This window comes from Anopheles maculipalpis, chromosome 2RL (genome assembly GCF_943734695.1).
Source record: "Anopheles maculipalpis chromosome 2RL, idAnoMacuDA_375_x, whole genome shotgun sequence".
In the NCBI taxonomy this organism is placed as follows: Eukaryota; Metazoa; Arthropoda; class Insecta; order Diptera; family Culicidae; genus Anopheles; species Anopheles maculipalpis.
The window spans coordinates 94719594-94742627 of record NC_064871.1 but is presented as its reverse complement, the minus strand read 5'-3'; the positions used below and the strand labels follow the sequence as shown (position 1 = coordinate 94742627).

The 23034-nt window shown below is 44.9% G+C and overlaps 8 protein-coding genes across 8 annotated transcripts in view; 3 read left to right on the top strand and 5 right to left on the bottom strand.

The window, feature by feature from the left end:
* Positions 1 to 3608, top strand: part of LOC126568651 (uncharacterized) — a 64080-nt gene extending 60472 nt beyond the window's left edge. The window contains exons 21-24 of the mRNA XM_050225165.1: positions 66 to 255; positions 329 to 484; positions 563 to 670; positions 3379 to 3608. Of these exons, the coding sequence (XP_050081122.1) occupies positions 66 to 255; positions 329 to 484; positions 563 to 670; positions 3379 to 3606 (682 nt within the window). The 3' untranslated portion in view covers positions 3607 to 3608. The remainder of the gene's footprint in view (positions 1 to 65; positions 256 to 328; positions 485 to 562; positions 671 to 3378) is intronic.
* Positions 1 to 23034, bottom strand: part of LOC126568338 (protein draper) — a 305035-nt gene that overhangs the window by 238784 nt on the left and 43217 nt on the right. The gene's annotated exons all lie outside the window — the stretch shown is intronic.
* The window catches only part of LOC126567853 (catenin delta-2), a 151825-nt gene that overhangs the window by 90927 nt on the left and 37864 nt on the right, over positions 1 to 23034 (bottom strand). The gene's annotated exons all lie outside the window — the stretch shown is intronic.
* Positions 1164 to 2450, bottom strand: LOC126568226 (uncharacterized). Its single transcript, XM_050224670.1, has one exon. The coding sequence runs from the start codon at positions 2448 to 2450 to the stop codon at positions 1164 to 1166; it is 1287 nt and encodes a 428-aa protein (XP_050080627.1).
* LOC126568422 (seminal metalloprotease 1-like) lies at positions 8074 to 9033 on the bottom strand. Its single transcript, XM_050224894.1, has 3 exons — positions 8946 to 9033; positions 8691 to 8879; positions 8074 to 8612 (listed from the first exon to the last, which is right to left on the bottom strand). The coding sequence occupies exons 1-3, from the start codon at positions 9031 to 9033 to the stop codon at positions 8074 to 8076; spliced, it is 816 nt and encodes a 271-aa protein (XP_050080851.1).
* On the top strand, positions 10296 to 12031 carry LOC126567666 (seminal metalloprotease 1-like). The gene is made up of 5 exons (XM_050223883.1): positions 10296 to 10312; positions 10697 to 10736; positions 11067 to 11166; positions 11237 to 11422; positions 11487 to 12031. The coding sequence occupies exons 1-5, from the start codon at positions 10296 to 10298 to the stop codon at positions 12029 to 12031; spliced, it is 888 nt and encodes a 295-aa protein (XP_050079840.1).
* Positions 14706 to 15576, top strand: LOC126568438 (zinc metalloproteinase nas-15-like). Its single transcript, XM_050224912.1, has 2 exons — positions 14706 to 14967; positions 15050 to 15576. Exons 1-2 carry the CDS (start codon positions 14706 to 14708, stop codon positions 15574 to 15576), a joined length of 789 nt encoding a protein of 262 aa, XP_050080869.1.
* Positions 18233 to 21157, bottom strand: LOC126567849 (protein lines). Its single transcript, XM_050224169.1, has one exon. It carries the CDS (start codon positions 21155 to 21157, stop codon positions 18233 to 18235), a length of 2925 nt encoding a protein of 974 aa, XP_050080126.1.

The following is a 23034-nucleotide window of genomic DNA, read 5'->3' as shown; positions in this document are numbered from 1 at the left end:
GTCGATAAAAGCACTTCTGAAAGTAGCTGTTCTAACGATTCAACATTTTAAATTCCTTCCTACAGAGCGGCCGCCGTGCTTTTGGCTGAGAATGAAAAAGCGCGAAAGCTCACGGAAGCATCCAAACTTGCTGCAGCCGCTGCTGCTGCTGTAGATACCTTAGACGACGGTGGAGTTACTGGGAGTGACGTTGGTCGTGCGCCAAAATCACCCGAGTCCCACATAGAGATCAATGAGAATTACGACTCAACGATGGTACGTGCTGGATGCTCCATTCCCTCCAATATATTCCTATTTTAACACTCATTCGATTCAATGCTCTTTGCAGAGTCCATCCATGACGCAAAAATACTCTGGACCTCTGGGAGCGGAGCTATGCGGCAAGAATCGATTGCTTCACGCTTCGACCGTTGCTCCAACCGTACCGTGCCATCTGATAGCGAACTACGTGACTGGTTTAAATGCCCAGATTTCGCAGCTCTTGGTAAGCTTTGCAGTGTAATCTGTATTGGAAGCTGGTAATGTGTATTAATATTCGTTTCGATCTCACCAACGCCCACAGCATAAGATTAATGAAAAGGATATAGAACGAGAACATCTGCGACGGGAAAATCAGCATCTGCGGGAGCTGCTGAATGCAATGCATCAGGAACGTGTTTTAGAATCACAGGTAAGGATAAGTGTGTGATTATACTAAGCATTCTTTCGTTGGAAATGGAAAAAAAGAATCATTTATTAGCCAACCATAATGATTGAATATCCGTCAATAAGGATATTTTATTATTTCAAAATGTTTCTCCAAAGAAAAGTCATTTTTATCGATAACTTGAATACGCATTTTTATATTGGAGTTTTATCATTCCATCTCAATGGATGATTGGACAAATCTATTGATCAATTTATTGAGCGTCATTTCTTCTTTGATCTAATCAGTTAACGTATTATATTTTGCTGTGACACCCTTGCATACTGTTCAATGATATAGAAAAAGCAACAAATTCTAGTTATCTTATCTCATTACGAGCTCAAAATGAGCGGCCGATTTTTCTTATCTCAATCGCTACCATCGATCAGTTTGGAAATGTTCTATATTATTAATAACAATTAGTATAATGGTATCACTTTTAACTTGTCTATCAATCGCCGAAGCAGCGATTCTATGACTAAATGTCAAGCATTTTCCGCTGATTAAACTCAATCAGCATCGGCCGCACAATCCGCTGATAATTCACTCCATTGTACTGTATCTGGCGTGCCTTTTCGGCATCCTCACCTTCCATGAGATTCTCAAAGTTGGCCACCAGCTCATCCGTCTGGTCCATCAGCACAATCGGCAGCACGGATACGACGGACACGAGGGCAAAAAATTCCATCCTTCTTATCTCGTACCGCACGTCCTCCAGCGTTGGTATGGGTCTCGCATCGTACTGAAGATACTCGAGCGTTGCACTGAACGACTCGTAGTACAGTTCGATGAGTTCGTCCAGCCGGGAACGTGTTTCATAATTCGGGCAGTTGGCTAGGGCATAGTTTAAGTCCACTCCCGGACTCGAATAGAAACAGATCTGTAAGTCCACAAACGCAACATCCTGCACGATCGAGGGGTTGTTTGGATCGTAGCGAAACATCATGTTGTTTGACCATAAATCGCCATGATTTAGCACGCGGTAGCCACCGTCCGATTCACAATCCTGCTGTAAACAGTCGCGCAGTCGCTCCACATACACCGGAGCAAGTTTTTCCAGCTTGTTCACAATCGTTCGATCAAAGCCATCCCACTGCGTTTTCACAACGGCAATCAATGTTTCCAGCCCCTTCTCGAAGATGATCCGCATTTGCTCGGACGGTTCACTGTAGTCCGGATTGAACATGTTAAAATTAAAGTGCCGTCGCAACAGATCCCCCTCCTGCACGGCAAACTGCATCGATGCAGCATGGAATTGACCGATCTTTTTCATCACCAGTGCACAATGTTCGAAATCCAGCCCAGCTTGACGGTTTACTGCAACGAAATCCAACGCTTTCAAGTCTTCAAACACAAGCAAACGTTCGGGCAAATCGGAGGCATAAAAGCAACGGGCGGCAAAGAACGTGTCGTTCGTCATCTTGGACAGTTTGGGCACGATATCCTGAAACATGATGGCTTCCTTTTCGTATGCCTTCATCTCGATTATGATTGGACCACGTTGACCAGTGTTTGGAAGACTTTTCACCACGAGTGAAATGTTCCGTGATTCGCTTTGCTTCTCGTTATCCGTGCCATCGACGTAACTCGTCGTGATACGAAACACATCACTCATGTAGTTATCACCATTGGCCGTTGCGCGCGTTATTTTACTTGCGAGTATTCGTGGCCTCAGTACACCGAGTCCATTTTTGATAGAATTTACAATCAGTTGCTCGTTGATGTAGTCCGGTACGGCTATGTCCAGCCCGTCGATGCCGTCCATTCTTGCGCTGCGACGGCAGCGAGCACTTATCAGGTTGTGTTCTGGCCGAGAACTGCACTGCTTCTCCTAATGCCAGTGCGTTAGATTTATAGTGACGCGATAACGAGCTCTTTTCGTCAGCCGGACAGAAAATTTGCTTGCATTTGTTTGCACATTTGACCCATACTCCCTCCCCTGAGATGTTTAGGACAGCGATCGCAATGCGTATAGTGGCAAGTCATTGTCGCTTCACGCGTAGTCGCCCGTTCGTCTTGTCTAGATTAGATTTGCACCCAACTAACTGATTTCAATTGACTCCGGGAAGCTGTTATGATATATGCGCCACAGGGGAGAGGTGGATTAGGGGCTGACACGCGCCTTCATGGTACACTAAACAGGAAAGATTGTATGCTAATGTTCGTCGTACTTCTGGTGTTGTATATCGTATAAAGCGATAGGGATAGAGTAAGCTTTGCTTGCTTTAGAAGCGTGAGTTACAGATAGGCGTTACAGATATGTAAAGGAATGACTGGTTTTGAGGAATTTTCATTCGGTGACTCTGTGTTCCTAGAGATCTCCACGATTATGCATCGTCTTTGGATTATGGAAATTTTTGTTTCAACCAACTGTGGTCAACATAGTCAAGAATTACATTGGAAGATTTATTGTTGCTAGATTTTTTAAGGTTCACCGTCATCGGAACTCTCTTTGTACACAGAGCTTACTATTTAGCTGAGGGTGAAATAAAATCAAGAAAGATAGAAATGGTAGGCCAAGACCTCTCCAGTTAGATTTACAGTGACTAAGCACATGACAAACTAAATTTCTTGAGATGTTTTCTCTTTTATTATGTCAATCATACCAGCAATATGGCTCCATACCGTTCTGGATGAATTTAAAAAAAATATCCATCATACTGTAAGATTTGGAGCTTTTTACAATTTTCCAGGAAACCAACCAAGAACAGCAGCAGCTCGCATCTGGCGATGATCAACCGGTAGCAGCGGCGTCCTCACCATCCTTTTCCACCGCGTGTTCGGAAGTAGCGGCGACCCCTTCTATTCAGCCACAGCAGCAACAATCGTTGCCACCTTCTCTACCGGAGGATCCTACCATCAGCCCCCACACGACCGGGCCAACCGGGAACGACAGTGCACCGACAGTGCCTACGGACTGAAGCAATAAAAGCATGTTGCGGGGGTTCGCAACAACTAGGAGGAAGCAGGCAGCCGTTATTTAAACCGTCACCTCTCCTCCACATCCCTCCACACCTAACCCAACCTAATCAAATTTGTTCGAACGTGTGACCCCGGGTTGTGCTATAGGTAGTAGTAGCAGGTAATGCTGCTTTTAGTGGAAGCACAAAACTCGATCGTATAATACTCTGTGTCCTTGGCTTTGTGAAACATATACCACACAAACACACACACACACATACACTTAGTTTTGAAGGAAGGATAAAACGCACGAAGGATAATATAAGAGATCGAGATGAATGGAAGAATTGGGGGATGGTGATAAGAAGGGAGGGAGGAGAGGAGTAGTAGAATAATAAAGGCCACCTAATGAGAGCAGCATCATCGTCGTAAACAAACGGAACGTACCGTAGTAGCACAAACACCCGTTTTTACATCCATGTACGATCACAGTAGACTTCTTTTTGACATTGTAGTAGCTGCTGAGATCAAATTTTGTACAGAGTCATCATATCTCCCTCTCTCACTTTTGCGCACTCAATCTGTTCTAGCTCCCCTATCTCTCTCACTTCCTAGCGTAATAGTAAAGCAGTGCAGTTCTAGTGTACAATATATCCTTATTTTCAACCTCTTTCCCGTTCTTAGCTTGTAAACACGATGTAATGTAAATGCTCCCAAGAGAAAGGCACATAAGCGCGCATTGTAAGATTTGAAGAAAAAAACACACACACACACATCATGGCCTTTTCTCTTTTCTCGCAAGACTTTCCACTTCTTCCTGTTGTTTTTTTTTTATCCGCGTGCCTTCTGTTTTAGCCGCTCGAATGTGCGTGTGTGCGTTTTATTTTAATTGTTATTAAAACAAGCAACAAAAAAAGCAAGTATGAATGCGTTTTGTTCTCATCGTTCCTTTTTTTTTCCTATAAGTATACGTGAACGTGTTTAGGGCTGTTGTAATTGATTTCCTTCTTTCCACCTACCATCTTAATTAGCGTATGATTTAGTGCAAAGAAAACAAAACAAGAAAAACAAAATAATAGGAACCATATCCCCCTCGGAAGAGCTCCCCCGGCGATCATCTCCATCTTCCCAGCCTTTTTGCATGATCAAGTTATGGAGAGTAGTCTTAATTATCTGATGGGAGAGGTCGGGTCGTCGGGGATTGTTTTCCCTTTCTGTTTTTTTGGCATGAAAGCATTATTTTATGACTATCATTATAACTTAATGTAACGTTATTATTATATTATATAAATATTATAATTATATTATTGTAAAACCCTATCTCTGCTATCGCCGCTACTGCTGCTCTTATTACTGTGAACGCTGTGTATATTACGCCCGAAACCAACCACGAGGGGGGAGCCGATGGGATAAGATTTTCATTTCAAGCCCCCCTCCCCCCCCCCCCCCTTCTCCATAGTGGGATTTAAGGGGATACATTCACTCAAAAACATACTCACATACAGACGGCAGACCCTCTTCCCCCAAACAGTGGAGAGCGGCGCAGAATAAATGGTTTAAAAGCAACAAACGTTGAAAAGAAAACAAAAAACCAGCAGTATTTTGCTACAACATATGTGTTACTACAGCTACACTAGTTTTGTGGGGGGGATGTTACTGTGTAGATTACGTTACAAAATATAAATCAATTGAGAAATATTGACGTGATAAAGACGCGTAAGATTAAACACAATGACTGGGAGTTTGGTGCTGGATCATGTAAAAAGCAGCGATCCTTTTTGTAAACTCCTCATATGAAATGGTAGACTAAGCTGGATGACATTGTAAGGGCTTCAGATGACAGGGAGGATCAATTACTTAGTATATTGTAAAACTGCCAGCTGATATTGTAACCTGATTTGCAGAGCTCCGGCAAGTATGAAGCTTCATGCACAATATCATCGGCTGCGATTACAAGATCATCTGGTAGCTTTACAATGCAGAAGGTAATTGATTCTCCCTGTCATCTGAAGCCCATACAATGTCATCCAGCTTAGTCTACCATTTCATATGAGGAGTTTACAAAAAGGATTGCTGCTTTTATATTAACAAGCGAAAACTCCTTTTTCTACGGGAAGAGCACGGAGCAAACTGTACAGCAAAAAGTATCCACACAAAAGCACACACCAATCTTATGCAATCACACACCACATTTACACTCGATTACGCCAACAAAAATGCCCCTTTTTATTCTACTATTCCTCTAAAAACATACATTATTCGAAACGCTATTACAAACACACAGACTATTAGCGATATAAGCAATCAAACCGATCGTACGATCCGAATGGTGTGAGCGGGGATGATAACACTGAGTAGTTTATACCACTCATAAAATATGAAAGAAGCATGTGATATTTGTTTTTTGATTTCTGACTCATCTCGAAAGTTACGAGCGCCTAATAGACCGTAATATAGGGTTTTAGCCTACCTTTAGGCGTTTGCAGAATGGAAGAGTAAAGCAAGCAATTCGGGGAAGGTGAATACACTCCTTCCTTTTGCTTTGTTTTTGTTATTGGTAAATTTTTCCTGTTGGCTTCTGCCTTACTTCTGTGTCTTCTTCTATATAGTCTTAGTTACCGAACTGTTTTGTTTCCAATTACGAGCCTGTTTTTTTATTTTATCTTTACAAGAAGATAAGCAAGATAGTTTTTTCCCCTTTTTTATTGTTTGTGTAGTGGAGATTTTCGCTTTACTCTTTTTTACTCAAATATTTCCACTAAATTACAGTGGAAATGGGCATAAAAAGCACATTTTATTCTTATAGATTGCATACCTTTAGGCGAGAATGTGTCAGGATTTCGCCTGCATATATGCAACACGCATGAAAATTAAAACATCAAACTGATTAATATTGCCTTGTTGCTGAAAAAGTCTTCACCGTAAGAAGGTGAAGAAACACTCGGCAGCTAGAAAGATAAAAAACACATTGAAATTATCATCAAACACATTTTTAAATCAATAAGCAAAGAATTAGTGAGAAAGAATGCCTTATTTTTCAAGACACAGTTTTGGTAGGCGATTCGGATTCACAAACGGAGCAAGAGAAAGAGGAAATTTCAATGTTTAGGAACGCAATGGATAAAACGATCGTGTTTTTCCTTCAGTTGCCCTTTTTCCGGTAATTTAGGGGCAATCTACGAGACCTAACAGTAACCTTCCAGCTTACGTCTGCTTCGATGTCGACTTTCACAGTAAAAAAGGCTTTTTTCCGTTGCCCTTCGCAGTTTCTGTGGTGCACAATTGCATTGTTTTGTAAATACTAAGCGTGAAAGGTTGGAAAAGCATGCAACACTCCACCACACTGTGTGTTATCTATGCAAATGAATGGGATATTTTTTTCTTTAATTTAAATGCTAAACAAAATAAACACAGCACGAAATCGAAACGCATTTAAATCGAGACCGACCAAACCGTCTGCCTATATCGCGCTTTTATTGTGCAATAATGTTTGCCGCAAGGTTTGCATTCTTTTCCAACTGCACCATCGCTCTTATCGCCCCCTAATATCCCTATCACAAAGCTATACACACATGCCAGGAATTTAACCCACAGCAGGAGAAATGTAAAGGCGAAAAAACGCGTTCGTCCCAAAATACTACTCGAACGAGCGAGATAGGAAGGGAAGGGAAAGGTGTCTGTTGCAACACAAGCCCTCTCGCCATCATCAAATACTCTGTACGACATTGGCGTGCGAATGTTTGCAGGACAACATTACGCGTGCGTTTGTAGGGGTTTTAAATGAACTAATGTAATAAAATAACTAACATATACTCTGCTGAAAGTGAAGGAAGTCTATTTTTTAATTTGATAACTGGCAAAACTAATCATCCAAAAAGTTACATTCTAACGATCATTTTACAACTATAGTGAGATGGGTCGAGGAGTTTCAGCTACCTTGGTACGACCGTAACTTCCGACAACAACGTAAGAAGTGAAATGCCAAGGCGGAAAACCCCATTCTGGACCCTGCTGATGGAGAACCAATCAGGTGAAGTCGAGAATTCTGGAAAAGGATTGACGACCTGGTCACGTCCGAAAGTCACGACACCAAGGGTCACCGGGCTGGTGATCCTCACACTTCATGTTCAGACTATCGAGTGCTAAAAGTCGACTAAAACTACCACAGGATGACTTAACACACCACAGGAGGCGGCGAGTAGAGTATTTAAGTACTCAGGCATACAAAAATAGAAGACGATTCTCTAAGTTTCCAATGGCAGGGCCTCCCAAGTTTGGAGAGATCAAAACAAATGGTGATCTTGAGTAAGGTAAGAGTCTTATGAGTTTTCCATCCCTCTTAACGTACCATGAACTGTTAGTCATCGGCATACTACCAACCCAGGTAAGCGAAAAGAAATTTGAAACATTTTTTATTGTTTTTACAACTCGAAAAAGTCTTCCAAGCCAGAGTCGACCATAAGCATCCTCGCAATAAAAACGCAAACCTAATCCTTACCCAAACACCTGTACATGTGGTTCAGCTTGGAGATGTCCCGCTCGCTCATGCCAACCCGCTGCCCGATCGTAGCATTTGGATCCTTCGGTACGATCGTTTTCTCTCCATTCTTGCTGAAAGCGGTCGGCCCGTAATGCATCACACTGCCATAATCGTACACCACGTTAAAGTCCGTTATCGTGTTCGCATCGTAGATGTTAAAGTTATGCTCCTTGCCCTCCTCAATGTTGTCCCACACGATCTCCACGAACTGATCTCGATCGCTAGCGCTCTGCTGATGGTAAAAGCCAAGCGCATGGATAAACTCGTGCACGATCGTTGCCAACCGGAAGCACCCGGTGTCCGGATCGTACGGCTCGAGGTTAAGCGTTTGAGCGCCGCCACGATGTCCGACGGAGGAGTAGCATCCCGATCCGGTACCGATCACACGCACAAAGTCCGTCTCTTCCGTGCGCGTCACAAACCGAAGGCAGGTGACCGATTCGATCTGTCGAAGGCCTCGCTTGATGTGTGCGATCTGTTCCGGTGCTGTGTAGAGGATGGACAGAAGAAGGAGTTCAAATCAAGCTTCTAAAGGCTATTGGCGTGTGAGGACTTATCACTTACTAAAGTCTTCCTCCACGATCTCATAAGGTACGGTATTTCCCGGCCAGCGGAAGGTAGACGCAATCAGTCCATTGCGCTTGTTGCCCAGTATGGAACGTTCCTGCTCCTCACTCAGTACCATATCTCCCTCAAACTGACCACTCAGTTCCTCCGCCAGCTCATCCGGTCGCAAGTTTCTTAGTCGAGCAGCTTCAAAAATAGACAATGATCCAAAATTATACACAAAGATCACCGTTCAGCACGACATGCACCTACCATTTTCGGGTGAATTCTTAAGAACGCCTGCCTGTACCAATGCCAGGATCGCCAACACCACAAGAAGTAAGCCACGCACCAATACCATTCTTTTCGGAAGTATGTTTCTACGCCACTAGCCACCAGCGTACTGTTTGCTGATGAGCATCGACACCTAGGCCATATATCGGTTCGTACTAGGCACTACTAGAAGGTGGTGGGCGCGACTGATAAGCCAACAATCGCATTGTTGTACGGAGCATCGACAGCTCTATTAACGTGAACATGATTGTCACAGTGGCAAAGAGAGCGAGACCAAACGAAGGCTCCATCTATGCCTCCGAAGATAACGGAAGATAGGAAGCAGCAGGTAGGATTAAGGTGCCGAATCAGTCCACAAGATAACTTCCCTTTCGATTTCGATACGCGATGCAAGTAGGTGGCTGACTTGCAGTATACAAGTACATGAGCAACGGGCTGCTGATGGGCAAAAGTTGTGTCAGACAAAAGCATCCGGACCAGCTTTTGTGACGTCAAGAGAGTGTGCAAATTTTTTATTAATCAAACAGGACACCCCCATACAATACACCAATTCAACCTTGGTTTGTTTTGCTTTGAAGGATTTCCCACAATATATGGAACACGTTTTTGATAAGCTTGTTTATACATTATATATTTGCCAGCTTAAACAGGATTTTTTTGCGATAAGCTCAAGGGTTGATCCCTATCTTATCCATGGTCTAGGCAGACAATTATGGAGAGGTACTCATTCATTCGCCGAGAATAGTTTGAATGTTCACATTAAGATGGCGCTGGCAGCTTTGAGTATTTTTTTAAATGCAAAAAAAAATAACCCACATTGATTTGTTATCAGTATTCGTATAAGTTATCTTACGCCCTTTGAGCAACGCGTTCGAGCTTTAAGCTTGAGTAACATGAAATAAGTTGCGTGGGCTGTAGTTGTCGAGTGTAGCAGTACCTTCCGGAGTATCAGGAAAGATATCAGACAAAAACTAACACATTGGGTAGGCATGGAGATACTATTTCGCATTTATAGAGGCTCAGGACATCTAGGACTAGACTGCATCAAAGAATCGAACAAGATACAAGACAGATTGACTTGTCATGTCAATAGTGGGATCAGACTCTTCAACTAAGTGGTATCAATAAGTCTCGTAAGGTAGTGTTGGGTATTGAGCTGAAGAGCTTCCACTTTTCGAGCTCTTCGTTCTCATGAGGTGTCTCATCGCCATCTTGGAGCTTTTCGCCCTCACGAAGTAGCTCTGCGCACTCGGGAAATCTCACCTCTTCCCATGTTAGTAAGCTGCTGGCCTCCCCTCTTTCAGAAGAGCTACTTTACAAAGCCATAAGATGGCCGGCATGACCTAGTAAGTCGTTAGACCGAGAAGATACAGTTGATAGAGCACTTTAGGAATATCTGCCTTTTCAATTTTCGATTCGGCTTCTGCACCATTGTGGGTTAGATTATTTCACTACAGGCGAACACGGCGCTTGAGCTCCAGTTGCGAGCAGGTCCTCGCAGCTTGAGAGTTCCTGCACATCCCACAGATTCTACCATCAACAGACTGCTAAAGACTGCTCATAGAAGTTATATTACTCACCTAGCAGACAAGCAGGTTCATGGTAAAATGCGTAATGAGTGATTTTTTTTTTTGCTCATTCATTCTAAGCGCACAAACCCTCTCGCGCAGTAAGGAAGAAGAAGGGTCAATATCATTCGAATTATCTCGACTGGGTCAACTAACTTGTAGCGCAAAAATCTACAACCAAGCTAATCTTATCGAGAAGGTGGTAAGGTAGAAGCTCCCTAATTGCCCATTGTGCTTCACCAATGTCGGAAACCTAAGCCCATTGACCAGCTATCAGATCGATCAATTGGTCGCAAATCAGATACGGGCAATAATCGGGAACCGCAGTGATATAAATCAGGTCGTAATCGCTCGTTTGGCGTAAAGATTCTGGGTGGATGATATCGCGAAGACGCTAGTCTAGTGCTGAACTTGTGCGGTGTAGTGCAATCGTGTACAACAGTTGAACGGCAACGAAGAGTCTACAAACATGGTAAGGATTACGGACATTGTGAATTGTGGCCACTGAATTCTGAATGTGTTTTTATTCCAGAGAACTCTTGTGGTAGGATTCTTTGCGTTGGCACTTGTTGCGGCTTCGGTTAACTGTTTGCCAACCGCTGGAATGGCGGTTCCAAACTCTCCAGAAAATGGTACATTTATCCGGTGTGAAAAGTGCGTCAAAGCACTTGTTTTCATACACTTGCGTTGTTCTATTCACAGTGGAACGATTGGCTCATCTGGGTCAGGATGAACTTGCGGAGGAGCTCAGCGGACAGTTCGAGGGTGATATGGTGTTGGACGAAGAGCAGGTTGTCTCGCTGCGCGATAAGCGTAACGGTCTCATCTCCCAGACGCGCCGTTGGCCAAACCGGATTGTGAACTACTACATCCACGAGCCTGACTTCAGTACGTTCGAGTGTGATCATCTGCCTAAAAGGCTCTCTAATGTGTGTCCACTCTTCCATTACAGCACCAGAACAGATCCAACATATCGAGCTCGGTGTACGGATACTGCAAAGTCAATCGTGTCTACAGTTCCGGCGAGTTACTCCCCAAGACACACCCGCTTACATTCGCGTGATCGGTTCCGGGTCCGGGTGCTATTCGTCCGTTGGACATACGGGCGGTGCCCAAAACCTTAACCTGCAACCGAACACCGTCGGAACGGGTTGCTTCCGTATCGGTACGGTGGTGCACGAGTTCCTGCACGCGCTTGGATTCTACCATCAGCAGAGTGCTAGTGATCGGGATGAGTTTGTAGACATCATTTGGGAAAACATTCAGGCTGGCTCGGAAAACAATTTCTATGTGTACGATGCTAACACTGTGACAGACTTTAATGTCCGCTACGACTATGGAAGCGTAATGCACTACAGTTCGACAGCATTCTCGGTGAACGGTCAGCGAACGATCGTGCCGAAGGATCCGAACGCTGCGATCGGTCAACGATTGAGCTTGAGCGAACGGGACATTTCTAAGTTGAACTGGATGTACGGTTGCCTTGGAAAGGTTTGATAATAAAGCGATAATCAAATTGTTGAAGCTATGTGATCCCCAGAGCTTGAGAAAATAAAAAATTAGCTTTTTTATCCGCTCATCCTTTATGAAGAAGTTTTCTCAGTTTAAAAAAAAGGGTTTCGATTAGGTTCCAACTCAAGGCAAGAAGCCTTGGATAACAAAATCAAACGCACAACAGTAGAGGACACCACGGATTTAGCCTTTCTGGTGCACTAAGCGGAGTGGAAATTGCGGCCCTCTATCACATGGTGGTGGGTGGTAGATGGATCGGAGTGGGATGTTCGACAAAAAGATGCGCGGTCCAAAAACGCATCCAATGGAATGCCGGACGCTAGGACTAGACCAAAACTGAGCGAGTTACTGTAAAGCCGAGTTCATGGGAATGCTGGTTTTTTTTCTCAATAACTAGGCGGGGGGTGAAGGGATCGGGGTGGCATGTTGAGCAAACAGCTGCGCGGTCCAAAGACGCATCCAACGCTATTATGAAAGCCAGGGTTGGACTAAAACAGAGTGAGCTATCACCGATTTTCCACGTAATGCTTTGGTTTTTCCTCCATAACATGGCGGGGATGAAGATATCGGGGTGGCATTTTTAGCAAAAAGATGCGCGGTCCAATGACGCATCCAACGGTATGCCGGTTGCCAGGATAGGACCAATACTGAGCGAGTTATCGCCGATTTTCCACGGGAATGTTTAAGATTTTTCGCCATAACTTGGTAGGGGGTGGTGGGATCGGGTTGAGGTGTTGAGCAAAAAGTTGCGCGGTCCATGGACTCATCCTACGGTATGCCGGACGCCAGGATCGGACCAAAACTGAAGGAGTTATCGCCGATTTTTCACGGGAATGTTTAAGGTTTTCCTCAATAACTCAGCAGGGGGTGGTGGGATCGGGTTGAGGTGTTCTACAAAAAGGTGGACGGCCTCAAGACGCATCCAACGTTATGTCATCCCAATCAGTCCAGGAATGGCCGAGTTATCACTGGTTTTCCACGGGAATTCTGGGTTTTTCCTCCATAACTGGGTGAAGGGGTGGAGGAATCGGGTTGGGGTGTTCTACAAAAAGATGGACGGCCAAAAGACGCATCCAACGCTAGGTCATTCATCCCGATCCCGAAATTTTAAAAGTTGGTTTCCAAATTAAAAGTTTCTCCGCAACTTTAAAATTGACTTTGGGTTTTTAGGTTGGATTTTCGATTTTTCGATCGGCCCGAGCTATCTCTTCGAATTCATGTTCTCCTGTTACTTCAAGTCGCTCCCGGTGGCAGATTTTCGGCCAAAATCTGACCAATTTCGAGGCGGCAAAATCCGACCAGGAGTAACAGGAGAGCATGATTCCGAGAAGGTAGCAGATGGAAATTTTAAAAACGGATTGGAAAATAATTTCTTTCCGACAAGACAAATATTTTCCGTCACAATTTAAACTTTTTCTTCAATTTTAAGTAATTTCCTCTCATTTTTATTTCTTTCGTTAAAAATCATTTGAAAAGACCTCCACAACGTGTTTTTTAATATCAAAGAGAATGAAGGGGAATTTTTCAATAACTCCCGGAAAATTCTGCCAGCAGCATTCCCTTTCTGCCAGCAGTGGAAAATCGGCGATAACTCCGTCATTCCTGCTTCGATCGGAATGAATGACCTACCGTTAAATGCGTCTTTAGGCCGTCCACCTTTTTGTAGAACACCCCAACCCGATCCCTCCATTCCTTCGCCCAGTTATTGAGGAAAAACCCAGCATTCCCGTGGAAAACCAGTGGTAACTCGGCCATTACTGGACTAATCGGGATGAATGACCTACCGTTGGATGCGTCTTTAGGCCGTCCACCTTTTTGCAGAACACCCCAACCCGATCCCTCAATCCCTTCACCCAGTTATGGAATAAAACCCAGCATTCCCGTGGAAAACCATTGGTAACTCGGCCATTACTGGACTGATCGGGATGAATGACCTACCGTTGGATGCGTCTTTAGCCATGCACTTTTTTGTATAACACTACAGCCCGATCCTTCCACCTCTACACCCAGTTATTTCGGTAAAACCCAGCATTCCCGTGGAAATCGGCGATAACTCGCTCAGTTTTAGTCCGGCATACTGTTGGATGTGTCTTTGAGCCTCGCATCTGTTTGTAGAACACCTCAACCCGCCTACTGATGGAGCCGCCCAGTCTTTTGTAGCACGGAATGGAATATTCATGGCTAAATTAAAGCTGTTACAAACTTAACTAAAGCGTAGCACATTTTAAACCCATCAAAAGACGTTTTTCTATTGCTAAATAGGGCCTAAATGTATGCTATTAATTAGCTGAATAGCGTACTAAATTTAGCAGCATAGCTACAGTGATGGATATAATGTTATCTCACTTCTATCGTGCTAAAATTGCTACGTCTGAGACTATTCTTTTCTACACCTTACTGTTTGAAGCGAGCACATTTGCAGTTTAACAACCAGTAGACGAAAATCTACGTCAAATACCACCACGGTGCGTTTTAAATCACGCGATAATGGGTTATCGAGAGTCGTCGAGAGATTAAAAACGTTTCCGAGATTAAGATGGCTAGGTACAGTCAGTGAGAAATTGCCATAATAATAAATATGAACGCCACCAATGCAATCGACGAAGCACAGTACCTGGCCGGTGGCTGCAGTTAGCACTAGTGGAGCACGACCGAGAAAATGTATCTCCGGCAGATTATTCAACGATGCGCCTTCTGGTGCGTGCTACTTCCCTGTGCAATGTTGCACCCACTAGCGACAGTGCGGAAGGACTTGGTACCAGCGGATCAGCCAGCAGACGCCTTCGGTGATAACTTCGAAGGTGATATACTACTGTCGGACGTGCAGCTGGCGGAGATGAAGAAGCGTACCGGGATGTATCTGCCGACGTTTATCTGGCCGGATCGCACCGTACCGTATCAAATCGTGGCGACGGACTTTAGTACGTATGCGAACCGGGAAACCATTCTTCAACTAGTTGTTAGTGACTTATGAAGTCTTTCTCTCATCCATTTTCTCCCCAGCTTCGGACCAAACGAATGCCATTCTGGCGGCAATGCGTACGATCGAACTACACACCTGTCTGCGCTTCGTTCCTGCCACTAGCACGACGACTGACTTCATTCAAATAACCACCGGAACCGGTTGTTCCTCGTTCGTTGGCCGTGTACGAGGGGCACAAGCACTCCGGCTGCAGCCGAGCACCGTTGGGACGGGATGCTTCACGCACGGTACGATCGTTCACGAGCTGATACACGCGCTCGGCTTCTACCACATGCAGAGTGCAACGGAACGCGACCAGTACGTGGACATCCTATGGCAAAACATTGCACCCGGACGGGAAGGTAACTTCCAACTGTACGGTACCGATCGGGTGATCAACTATGGTGTCGCGTACGATTACGACAGCGTGATGCATTACCACACGCATGCGTTCAGTGCGAACGGACAGCCGACGATCCTGCCGAAGATGGCGAACGTTGCGATTGGACAACGCACCGGGATGAGTCCGGGTGATATACAGCGCATCCGGAACATGTACCAGTGCTGAAAGGAATATGAAATAATAAACCATCTAGTTTTGCATTTATTTCACACGCAACGTAGTGGGTAGGAGTTGTTTAGCTGTGAGGGGACTGTGAACAGAGCGCGACAGAAATGAACCACAAGAAGTTAGGACCAGTTTTATGGGGAAAAATATAAAATTCCTGCGGCATTAGGATTATTCGCAAAGCTTTTATGTCATCCTCATCATTACTAGGGGTACAAGTAGGGCATTTTAAGGACATTGATTGAAGATATTTTGATAAAATTGAAGATCAGAGGATCAAATATAATAGACTTGCATCAGCAACCAGAAGAATGCTTTCCAAATGCAGCTTAATAGATATCTAATTAGCGAGACTGTGGCCTAGCGATATTCATTCGAAGATTCTTCGCCTTCTCTAGCATTTCCAGGAGATGTTCAGGATAACTTTCTGGCTATCAGTTTTCAGGAAAACGTATAGAGTATAAGGAAGCTGCCAGTGCTCTTTTTCCCCTAATAGAGATTATCGATGTATCAGCTTTGGCTGTAAGCTCTTATCTACAATCGTCATTGCACACACCCGAGTTGTATGCCTATGTGTGTCTTTCCACGTATCGAACTTTTGAGGAGCGAACAGTCGGTTTCATTCCCGCCACTGGAGGTGGAAAACTGAGCTGAGTGAATTGGACAAGTCGTCGAACAAACGAACTCGTAAAGTGTAGGGTACCTTCTCTTTACCTTCGCACACGCACCTTTCTCACCTTGCTTTAACTTTCCACTGAAAAATCCTCAAGACAATATCCGGGTGGGGGGGGGGCTACCGTTCATGGGTTCAAAGTCATGAAGGTTTGAGACAGTTGGGTGCCCTTTAGATTATCGCATCGCTTTGTGATACGAATGGTTTGGAAGGTATGGAAGGTAAACGATACCTTTATACGCAATTTAGCGTCTTTCAACCTTTCTAAGGAACGCGCGATATTGATAACCATGCGTAGAAATAAATCAGAATAAATTACCTGATAGCTGTGGGCTCTTCTTTAAGGCGTTTTCATGAAAAAGTCTTCCCATTTTCACGAAAATAAACGAATGTTTTATCATTGAAACTAAAACCTCTCAACGTACTGTAATTATTTTGTAAAACTGATTAATATCACAAGCGTTTATTTTTATAAATAGCTTTCCAGTTGTTTGCAGTAAGTAAGTAATCTATTTGAAATCGTATTTAATTAATATCACAATTTTATTATTTTTAAATCCGAAAAGTTTGAACCGAAAACGAGCCCATAGTGTACCCGGAGGAAGTCGAACGAAAAACCCTCTTCAAAACGGCTGGTTTTCATTTTCGGGTAACAGGAGAGCATCCAAATTAGGAGGCAACAGCAAATCTGCCATGTACCAGATGCAGCTTCATTCGTCCTATCTCTCTCTTTCTAACACCAGTGTTACCAGGATGCTGATGAGTATTCTCTCGCTCTTACACATTCTCTCCCCGTTCTAAGTATACGCTGAAGTGTATTGGATGCAGAGCATGTGATATCTCTTTCTCTCCTGTTGCCATCGGAAGAGTATTTCTCTCGCTCTTGGCGATCGCTACAGTGCTGGTCATAATTGTATGACCAAAAATAAATTTTATAAATTAAACACAACAAAGTAAATTGAAAATCTTACCTCGGGACTGAAATTAACATTTTTAAAACATTTTTTGTTCATTGTCATCAAAGCAGATCGCTACCCAGGAAATTAAAAAAATCAATTAAATAGTTTATTACGTTCTAATGCTGGAATGGGGTGGGCGCTGGCTTGCTATAAGTTCTACCACGCCCGGCTTAAGACATTCGTTCCTTTTTCAATTATAAATTAAATTACACGTACGCACGTACACCGAGGCCCGGCGGGTGTATTGCGCGCAGACGCCCACGAGTGGTTCGTTTAATTAAAAGAAAAAGGAGGCGGAAGGCACTTATCGAGGCACTTACTATAGGCACATATAAATTAAACTAAAACTTTCTAAACCGAGTTAAAGTAATTTACACACGTCCCTAATTTACGTCTAGATCCTACAGGGGAAGGTTAGGTGGTTGTGTCTTCCATCGTTTTTGGAGTATTGTTTTTGTACAACGATTGATGGGCAAGATTGATAGCATTCGACAGCACCATTATTAATAGTTGGGAAGGGGGGAAACTACCGGAATAGATGGACGTTTTCGTGTGTTCCTCTATTGCCTGCTAACTTCCTATTGGACAACAACAAAACACTGGAATACCTGGAAGACTTTGCCACAATACTTTACTATACACATACATACATATATAAATATGTACACTGGCAAAATATTTTAAAAAGCAAACATCGGAAACGTTCTATGAGCATTATTTTTTACAAATTCAGTCCTACAAGCTAATGGCTAGCTAAAAAAAAAAGTACTAATTAGAGACCGAGGAACAACCGGCATCAGAAGCTTACAAAACAGAAATAGAGAGAGAGATTTTAGTGGATCATCAACCAAACAAACACATCAAAAGAGAGAGAGAGCGCCGCTTCTTTTCGGCTTATCGGGGAGGTCGGTCGGGAAATTGTTCCATTTCTTGCTCTTAAAGATTGTACTGTTTGTTGCATTATAAATTCTACGATTGCTACGATTTATATAGGTACAGACGACGGTGACATGAGCATCCGCATTCAACTCAACTCGTTACCCTCGTAAAGACTTTCGCAATTCTCTATCAACCTCAAGATCGGTGTAATATTGTACGGAAAGAGCGTATCCGCAACGAGCCGACTTATCTGCAAGCGTAAACTAATCAACACCGTCATCACACTGTCCAGGATAACGTTCGCGTTGCTCGTCCCACCGACACCGGTCGCCACTCCGGAATGATCACCCCCCGCTCCACCTGTATGACCGGATGCGCCACCCGCCAATGTCACACTGCTGGACCGATGCTGTAGCAACGTGGCCGCATTGCTATAGCTATTATGGCGATAGTAATTATAACAACTCTGCGTAAACATTGCCCAATTCTGCCGTATGTACTTAAGAAATCGAAGCAAAAACAGCAAAAAGCACGTCTCCGGACTGATGAGCAGATCGAGAAACAGGTGCGTAATGTTCGGTCCCAGGTTGGAAAACTCGATGAACGTGTACACCGGGTTCAGCATCGCGATCAGCTCCGGAAACGCATTGTTCCGGAAGGAGATGCCCGATGTCACGTCCAGCGTGCAGACCATCGCCTCCACCAGATAATCGTCCTGATCGTCAAACAGATGGATCAACACCTTGCTAAAGTGACTCTCCGGGTGAAACTCGAGCTGCGCCTTCAAGAACGTTTCCAGCTTCTTCACCACGTCCCGTATGCTGCGCTCAATCATCTGTATCTCCTGCATGTCGAAATCGCTACTATCGACGCTCGAGTCACTGGAATCGCACCGGATCTCCTTCACAATGACAGCGACCGCCTTCAGCACGAGCAGTGCCATCTTCTGCAGCAAGGTACGATCGTAACACGTTTCGACGGGTGCTGCTGCTGCTACTACCTGCTGCTCCGCAGATCCACCCGTCAGGTCGGAAAGCCGCGAAAGCCGTCGATTCTGGTACCGTACCATCTCACCCTGATAGCCAAGAAATCCCAGATGATTGCTGTACGACGATTTAGGCATTTTGTCCAATATCCGATAATCCTTCACCGAGCGGACAATGTTGTGCGCCAAGCTACCAACCTCCTCGGGGATAAAATCCTGCAGCGCTAGCGTACTACCGTAACAGAGCGCCTCGTTAAACAGTGTCAACATTTGCCGATAAATGACCGCATTCTTCGTGACGAGCAGTAGCAGCTGAAAGTTGTCCAACTGCGAGTGGAACGGTTGCGTCTCCAACACGGACAGATTCGCCTTCACACTGATAATACTTTCCCATAGCCTTAGAAACGTTAGGATGCAGGTTTCGGTCGCTACCATGACGGCCGGATTGGAACTGTTGGCCTGCGCGCGGATAAGCGAGCTGATGTGCTTGACCAGCGCGGACCATTTCCCACTGAGCTTGCTGATCGTTCCGAACTTGATGCCCGTTGTGTCGAAACTTTCCGAATCGGTGAGTGTGATGTAGCGACAGGCGATCGCACTGAGATGGTGGTGACTGTGGTGATGGTGAAGATGGTGGTGGAGATGGTGGTGATTAGCACTGAGCAGCGTATCTTGACTAGATGCTACAGGTGGTGGTGGTGTTGGTGGTTCCGATGTTGCCTTTGCTACCGAGGACGATCCACCCGATGACGCGGAAGAGGAGGACCCTGTTGTTTCGGTGGACATTTCCGTCCTGGCTGGATGAAAAATGTTTCTCGACGCATCACCACCACCGCCACCATCGTTCGCGTACTGATGGGATGCGTAATGGGTTGCGAAGTAATTTTCCGCCAGTGGTGGTGCAGCGTTTCCCGACCCGGATGATCCACCGCCGCCTCCGGCAGCAGCTGCAGCAGCTGCTTCCTCCTCGAGCGGATGCTCCGTTTCGTCCTTCCATTCGACGATGCGCTTAATTACCTCGAGACTCGCATTTATCTTCCGTACCGCGTGCAGATCCAGGTGGCCAAAGTCGAACAGATTCGCCACAAGCTTCTCCAACCATCGGTCATTGTTTGGGTCGTCCTTAACAATGATCAGAAACGAGGACAAGATGCGACCCGCCAGGTAGCTAACGTACTTATTGTTGCAGCTACACAACCCGATCAGCTCATCAATGTCCAGCGCTGGGAAGCCGGCAAACGCCGGACTGCTCGTCGGATGATCGTCACTCCGTATCAGATAGTTGCAGAGCTCCATCACGCCAGCGCAGATGTTACCCTTAATGTTTTGCTTCAAGTACGTATCGAACAGCAGCTGCACGTTCGACAGAAACTTGAGCAGATGTTCGAATGGCCACTCGGATAGCGGGGCAGCAACAATGTCTGTCATCACACCGACGACCAGCCGATGTGCCTTAAACGCTACGAGAAGTACGCTGGAATCGATCGTACACAAGCACTGCCGACCGATCGCTTCCTGAAATGCGGCATGATAGTGTGCGGCACCAGTTGGTTCCTCCTCGTGGGCCGGCACGTTCGTTCCGGCGACAACCAACTGTTGCTGCTCATCGTCCGACGAATGGTCCAACGAAGAAGGTACCAACTTCGTCGAAGAGCAGGAAGGCGAGGATGAGAGGGAGGTAGAGGATGAAGCATTGGAAGAATTCCCACTTGAACTCGCGGGCGTTGTGCTCGTTCTGGGTTCGGGACTTACGATGCCTGTCACCGTTGGTGCCACTACTGCATCCGTGTTGCTGCTGTCCGTGCCCCGATCGTGCTCTATCCGCTGTCGCTTGATTACCGGCTGCTCGTGTGACATTCGTTCCGCCACCGTACCGTTGTTCGATGTTGATCCTCCTCCCCCACCCGTACTCGATGAGGATGATGTATTATGGCCCGTTTCAGTGGGACCACCGGCAGCAGTTAGGTGGTGATTGCTATCCATAATGCGGTCCGAATCAGCTCCGTCACCATTACCACCGTGCTGCTGCAGCACCGCGGGTACTAGACCCTTCACCGACTCTTTGCTCTCGTTCCGAAGCACCATCCACTACCGAGGGTGTATTGTCTTTAATTTAGCTCGCTTTTGGCTCTCACTGTTTCTCCGATTTGATCGTACGCGCTTTGCACTCTGCCTCGGCGATCTATAGCGTCGTCCACCGTGTACGCTTATTGTGCTTTACCGTACTTTGATCTCGTTGGACTGTGTGCCAACTGGCATGGGCTGCTGCATTTGGGACGATCGAATGCATGGCGAATGGCCTAAAAAGAAAATTAATAAGAAATACATTAGTCAATCATAGTGTTGTGCAAGATGTACAATCGTGTGGGAAATTCATTCTGTTTTTACAATCGTACTGCAAGCCGGGATGAGCAAATATTAGGAAGAGTTTACGAGCAAATCCCCAATACTTTTGCAGAAATAAAATGGATAATTGGTAAGAGAAAAAATTATTCTTTACAAGAGAGAATAGTATGAAAGGTTTTAGGCCGTTTTATAAGATAATTCAAAGACTGATCAAAGACTTGGCAAGCATATCGGATGCTTAATTTGAACATACTACGGCAAAAATATGGGACTCTAGGTATGTGGCCTTGTTGAAGAGGTCTGCCCTATTCTATCATGGAAGTTTTTCTTCTAGAACGTGATCCTCTTGTAGGATATCTGCTTCATTCGTTAAATCAGGGATTTAGATTCTTCCTGCGTATTAATTCCTGTTTCTTCCTTCATATAGCTTAATATCCTAAAGATCTATAGAGTTGTAGGATTGATGCCTCTTGAGGTTTTAAATACAAATAAGGGTAACAAATTCCTCATCAAGTCCTTGCTGTTCAGCGTCAGGACTTCAACTCAACTAAGCCTATCATCACAAACATTATCCATCACTTTCCTCTCTTCTGCTGAGGTACAATTAGCTCCACCTGAGATTTGTCCTGCCACTTTTTGGCTTAACGATCTACTTGGTCATGTGTGGGTCTTCTAATGGTTTATGAGACTTATTGTTACTTTAAAGGGGAATATTCCGGATGGAATTTGAAACCCTGCCCTTATTCATAGCATTAAACTTGGGACCCTTTCCACCTAAAATGCCTGGCCTTTATATGTCGAAGATTTGCAATATACATGGTTGTCTCAACCCGATCTAGTATTGGCCGGATTTCTTATAAATCAACGGTAATGATAATGAAACAGTTAATTTCTGGATTCCTACAATAAACGATGCAAATGCTCCTCGCATGCTTGTTCTGATAAGGTAATTAAAATCGATCTATTTTCCACAATGTTTCGATTGAAAATGATTATATCTTCGTTCTGCTTCCTACGTTGTCTAAATTCCATCAACATACTACACCTCTTGCTCATCAAGAAGACCCCACATTGGCAGCAACCTTCCATTAGCTCCTCACAAAAACCAAACCCAATTCCTTTGCTTGGTGAAACGGTGGCAAATTTTTCTGGCCCAACATGAATCGCTTCCCACAAACGCGCAGCGTTGCGACGATTCGTGGCCCAGCAACGAAGGCAGAAATATAGCCCCAAGGTCGAATCAAGAGAACTGAAGAGAAAGAGCACACACGATACAACAACAAAAAATATGCGCGTTTGTGTGTATGCCATAGCAAAGCGTGGTGGTTGGTGGCCATGTCATAAAAACCTCCCCACAGAATATGACCCATACTTTCCGCGCCTATGAATGGGGAAGGGAAGGCATCGCGGCATCGTCTAATAAGGATCAAAACTCCAAAACTCGACAAGCTCTTGAAGATGAACCACACACACACCGCGAGATGAGAAGGGCCCTTCTTGTGGTTTACCTAGAGCTTTCCCAACGGTGCGGGCGCCCGCACAGTAAACCACGCAAAAGGGCCACCCGACAGAAAAAAGCTGGTGGTGACTCCAAAAAAAAGGGGAAAAGAAAACCC

Bases quoted from the DNA above. Each gene is read 5' to 3' on its own strand.
- LOC126567666 (XM_050223883.1), top strand. The intron at 10,737-11,066 runs GTAAGGTAGAAG...TTTTTATTCCAG, and splicing joins CTAATCTTATCGAGAAGGTG to AGAACTCTTGTGGTAGGATT. The intron at 11,167-11,236 runs GTACATTTATCC...TTCTATTCACAG, and splicing joins TCCAAACTCTCCAGAAAATG to TGGAACGATTGGCTCATCTG.
- LOC126567849 (XM_050224169.1), bottom strand. From the start codon at position 21,157: ATGGTGCTTCGGAACGAGAGCAAAGAGTCGGTGAAGGGTCTAGTACCC.
- LOC126568422 (XM_050224894.1), bottom strand. From the start codon at position 9,033: ATGGTATTGGTGCGTGGCTTACTTCTTGTGGTGTTGGCGATCCTGGCA. The intron at 8,880-8,945 runs GTAGGTGCATGT...CTATTTTTGAAG, and splicing joins TAAGAATTCACCCGAAAATG to CTGCTCGACTAAGAAACTTG. The intron at 8,613-8,690 runs GTAAGTGATAAG...TCCTCTACACAG, and splicing joins GATCGTGGAGGAAGACTTTA to CACCGGAACAGATCGCACAC.
- LOC126568438 (XM_050224912.1), top strand. From the start codon at position 14,706: ATGTATCTCCGGCAGATTATTCAACGATGCGCCTTCTGGTGCGTGCTA. The intron at 14,968-15,049 runs GTACGTATGCGA...TTTTCTCCCCAG, and splicing joins AATCGTGGCGACGGACTTTA to CTTCGGACCAAACGAATGCC.
- LOC126568226 (XM_050224670.1), bottom strand. From the start codon at position 2,450: ATGGACGGCATCGACGGGCTGGACATAGCCGTACCGGACTACATCAAC.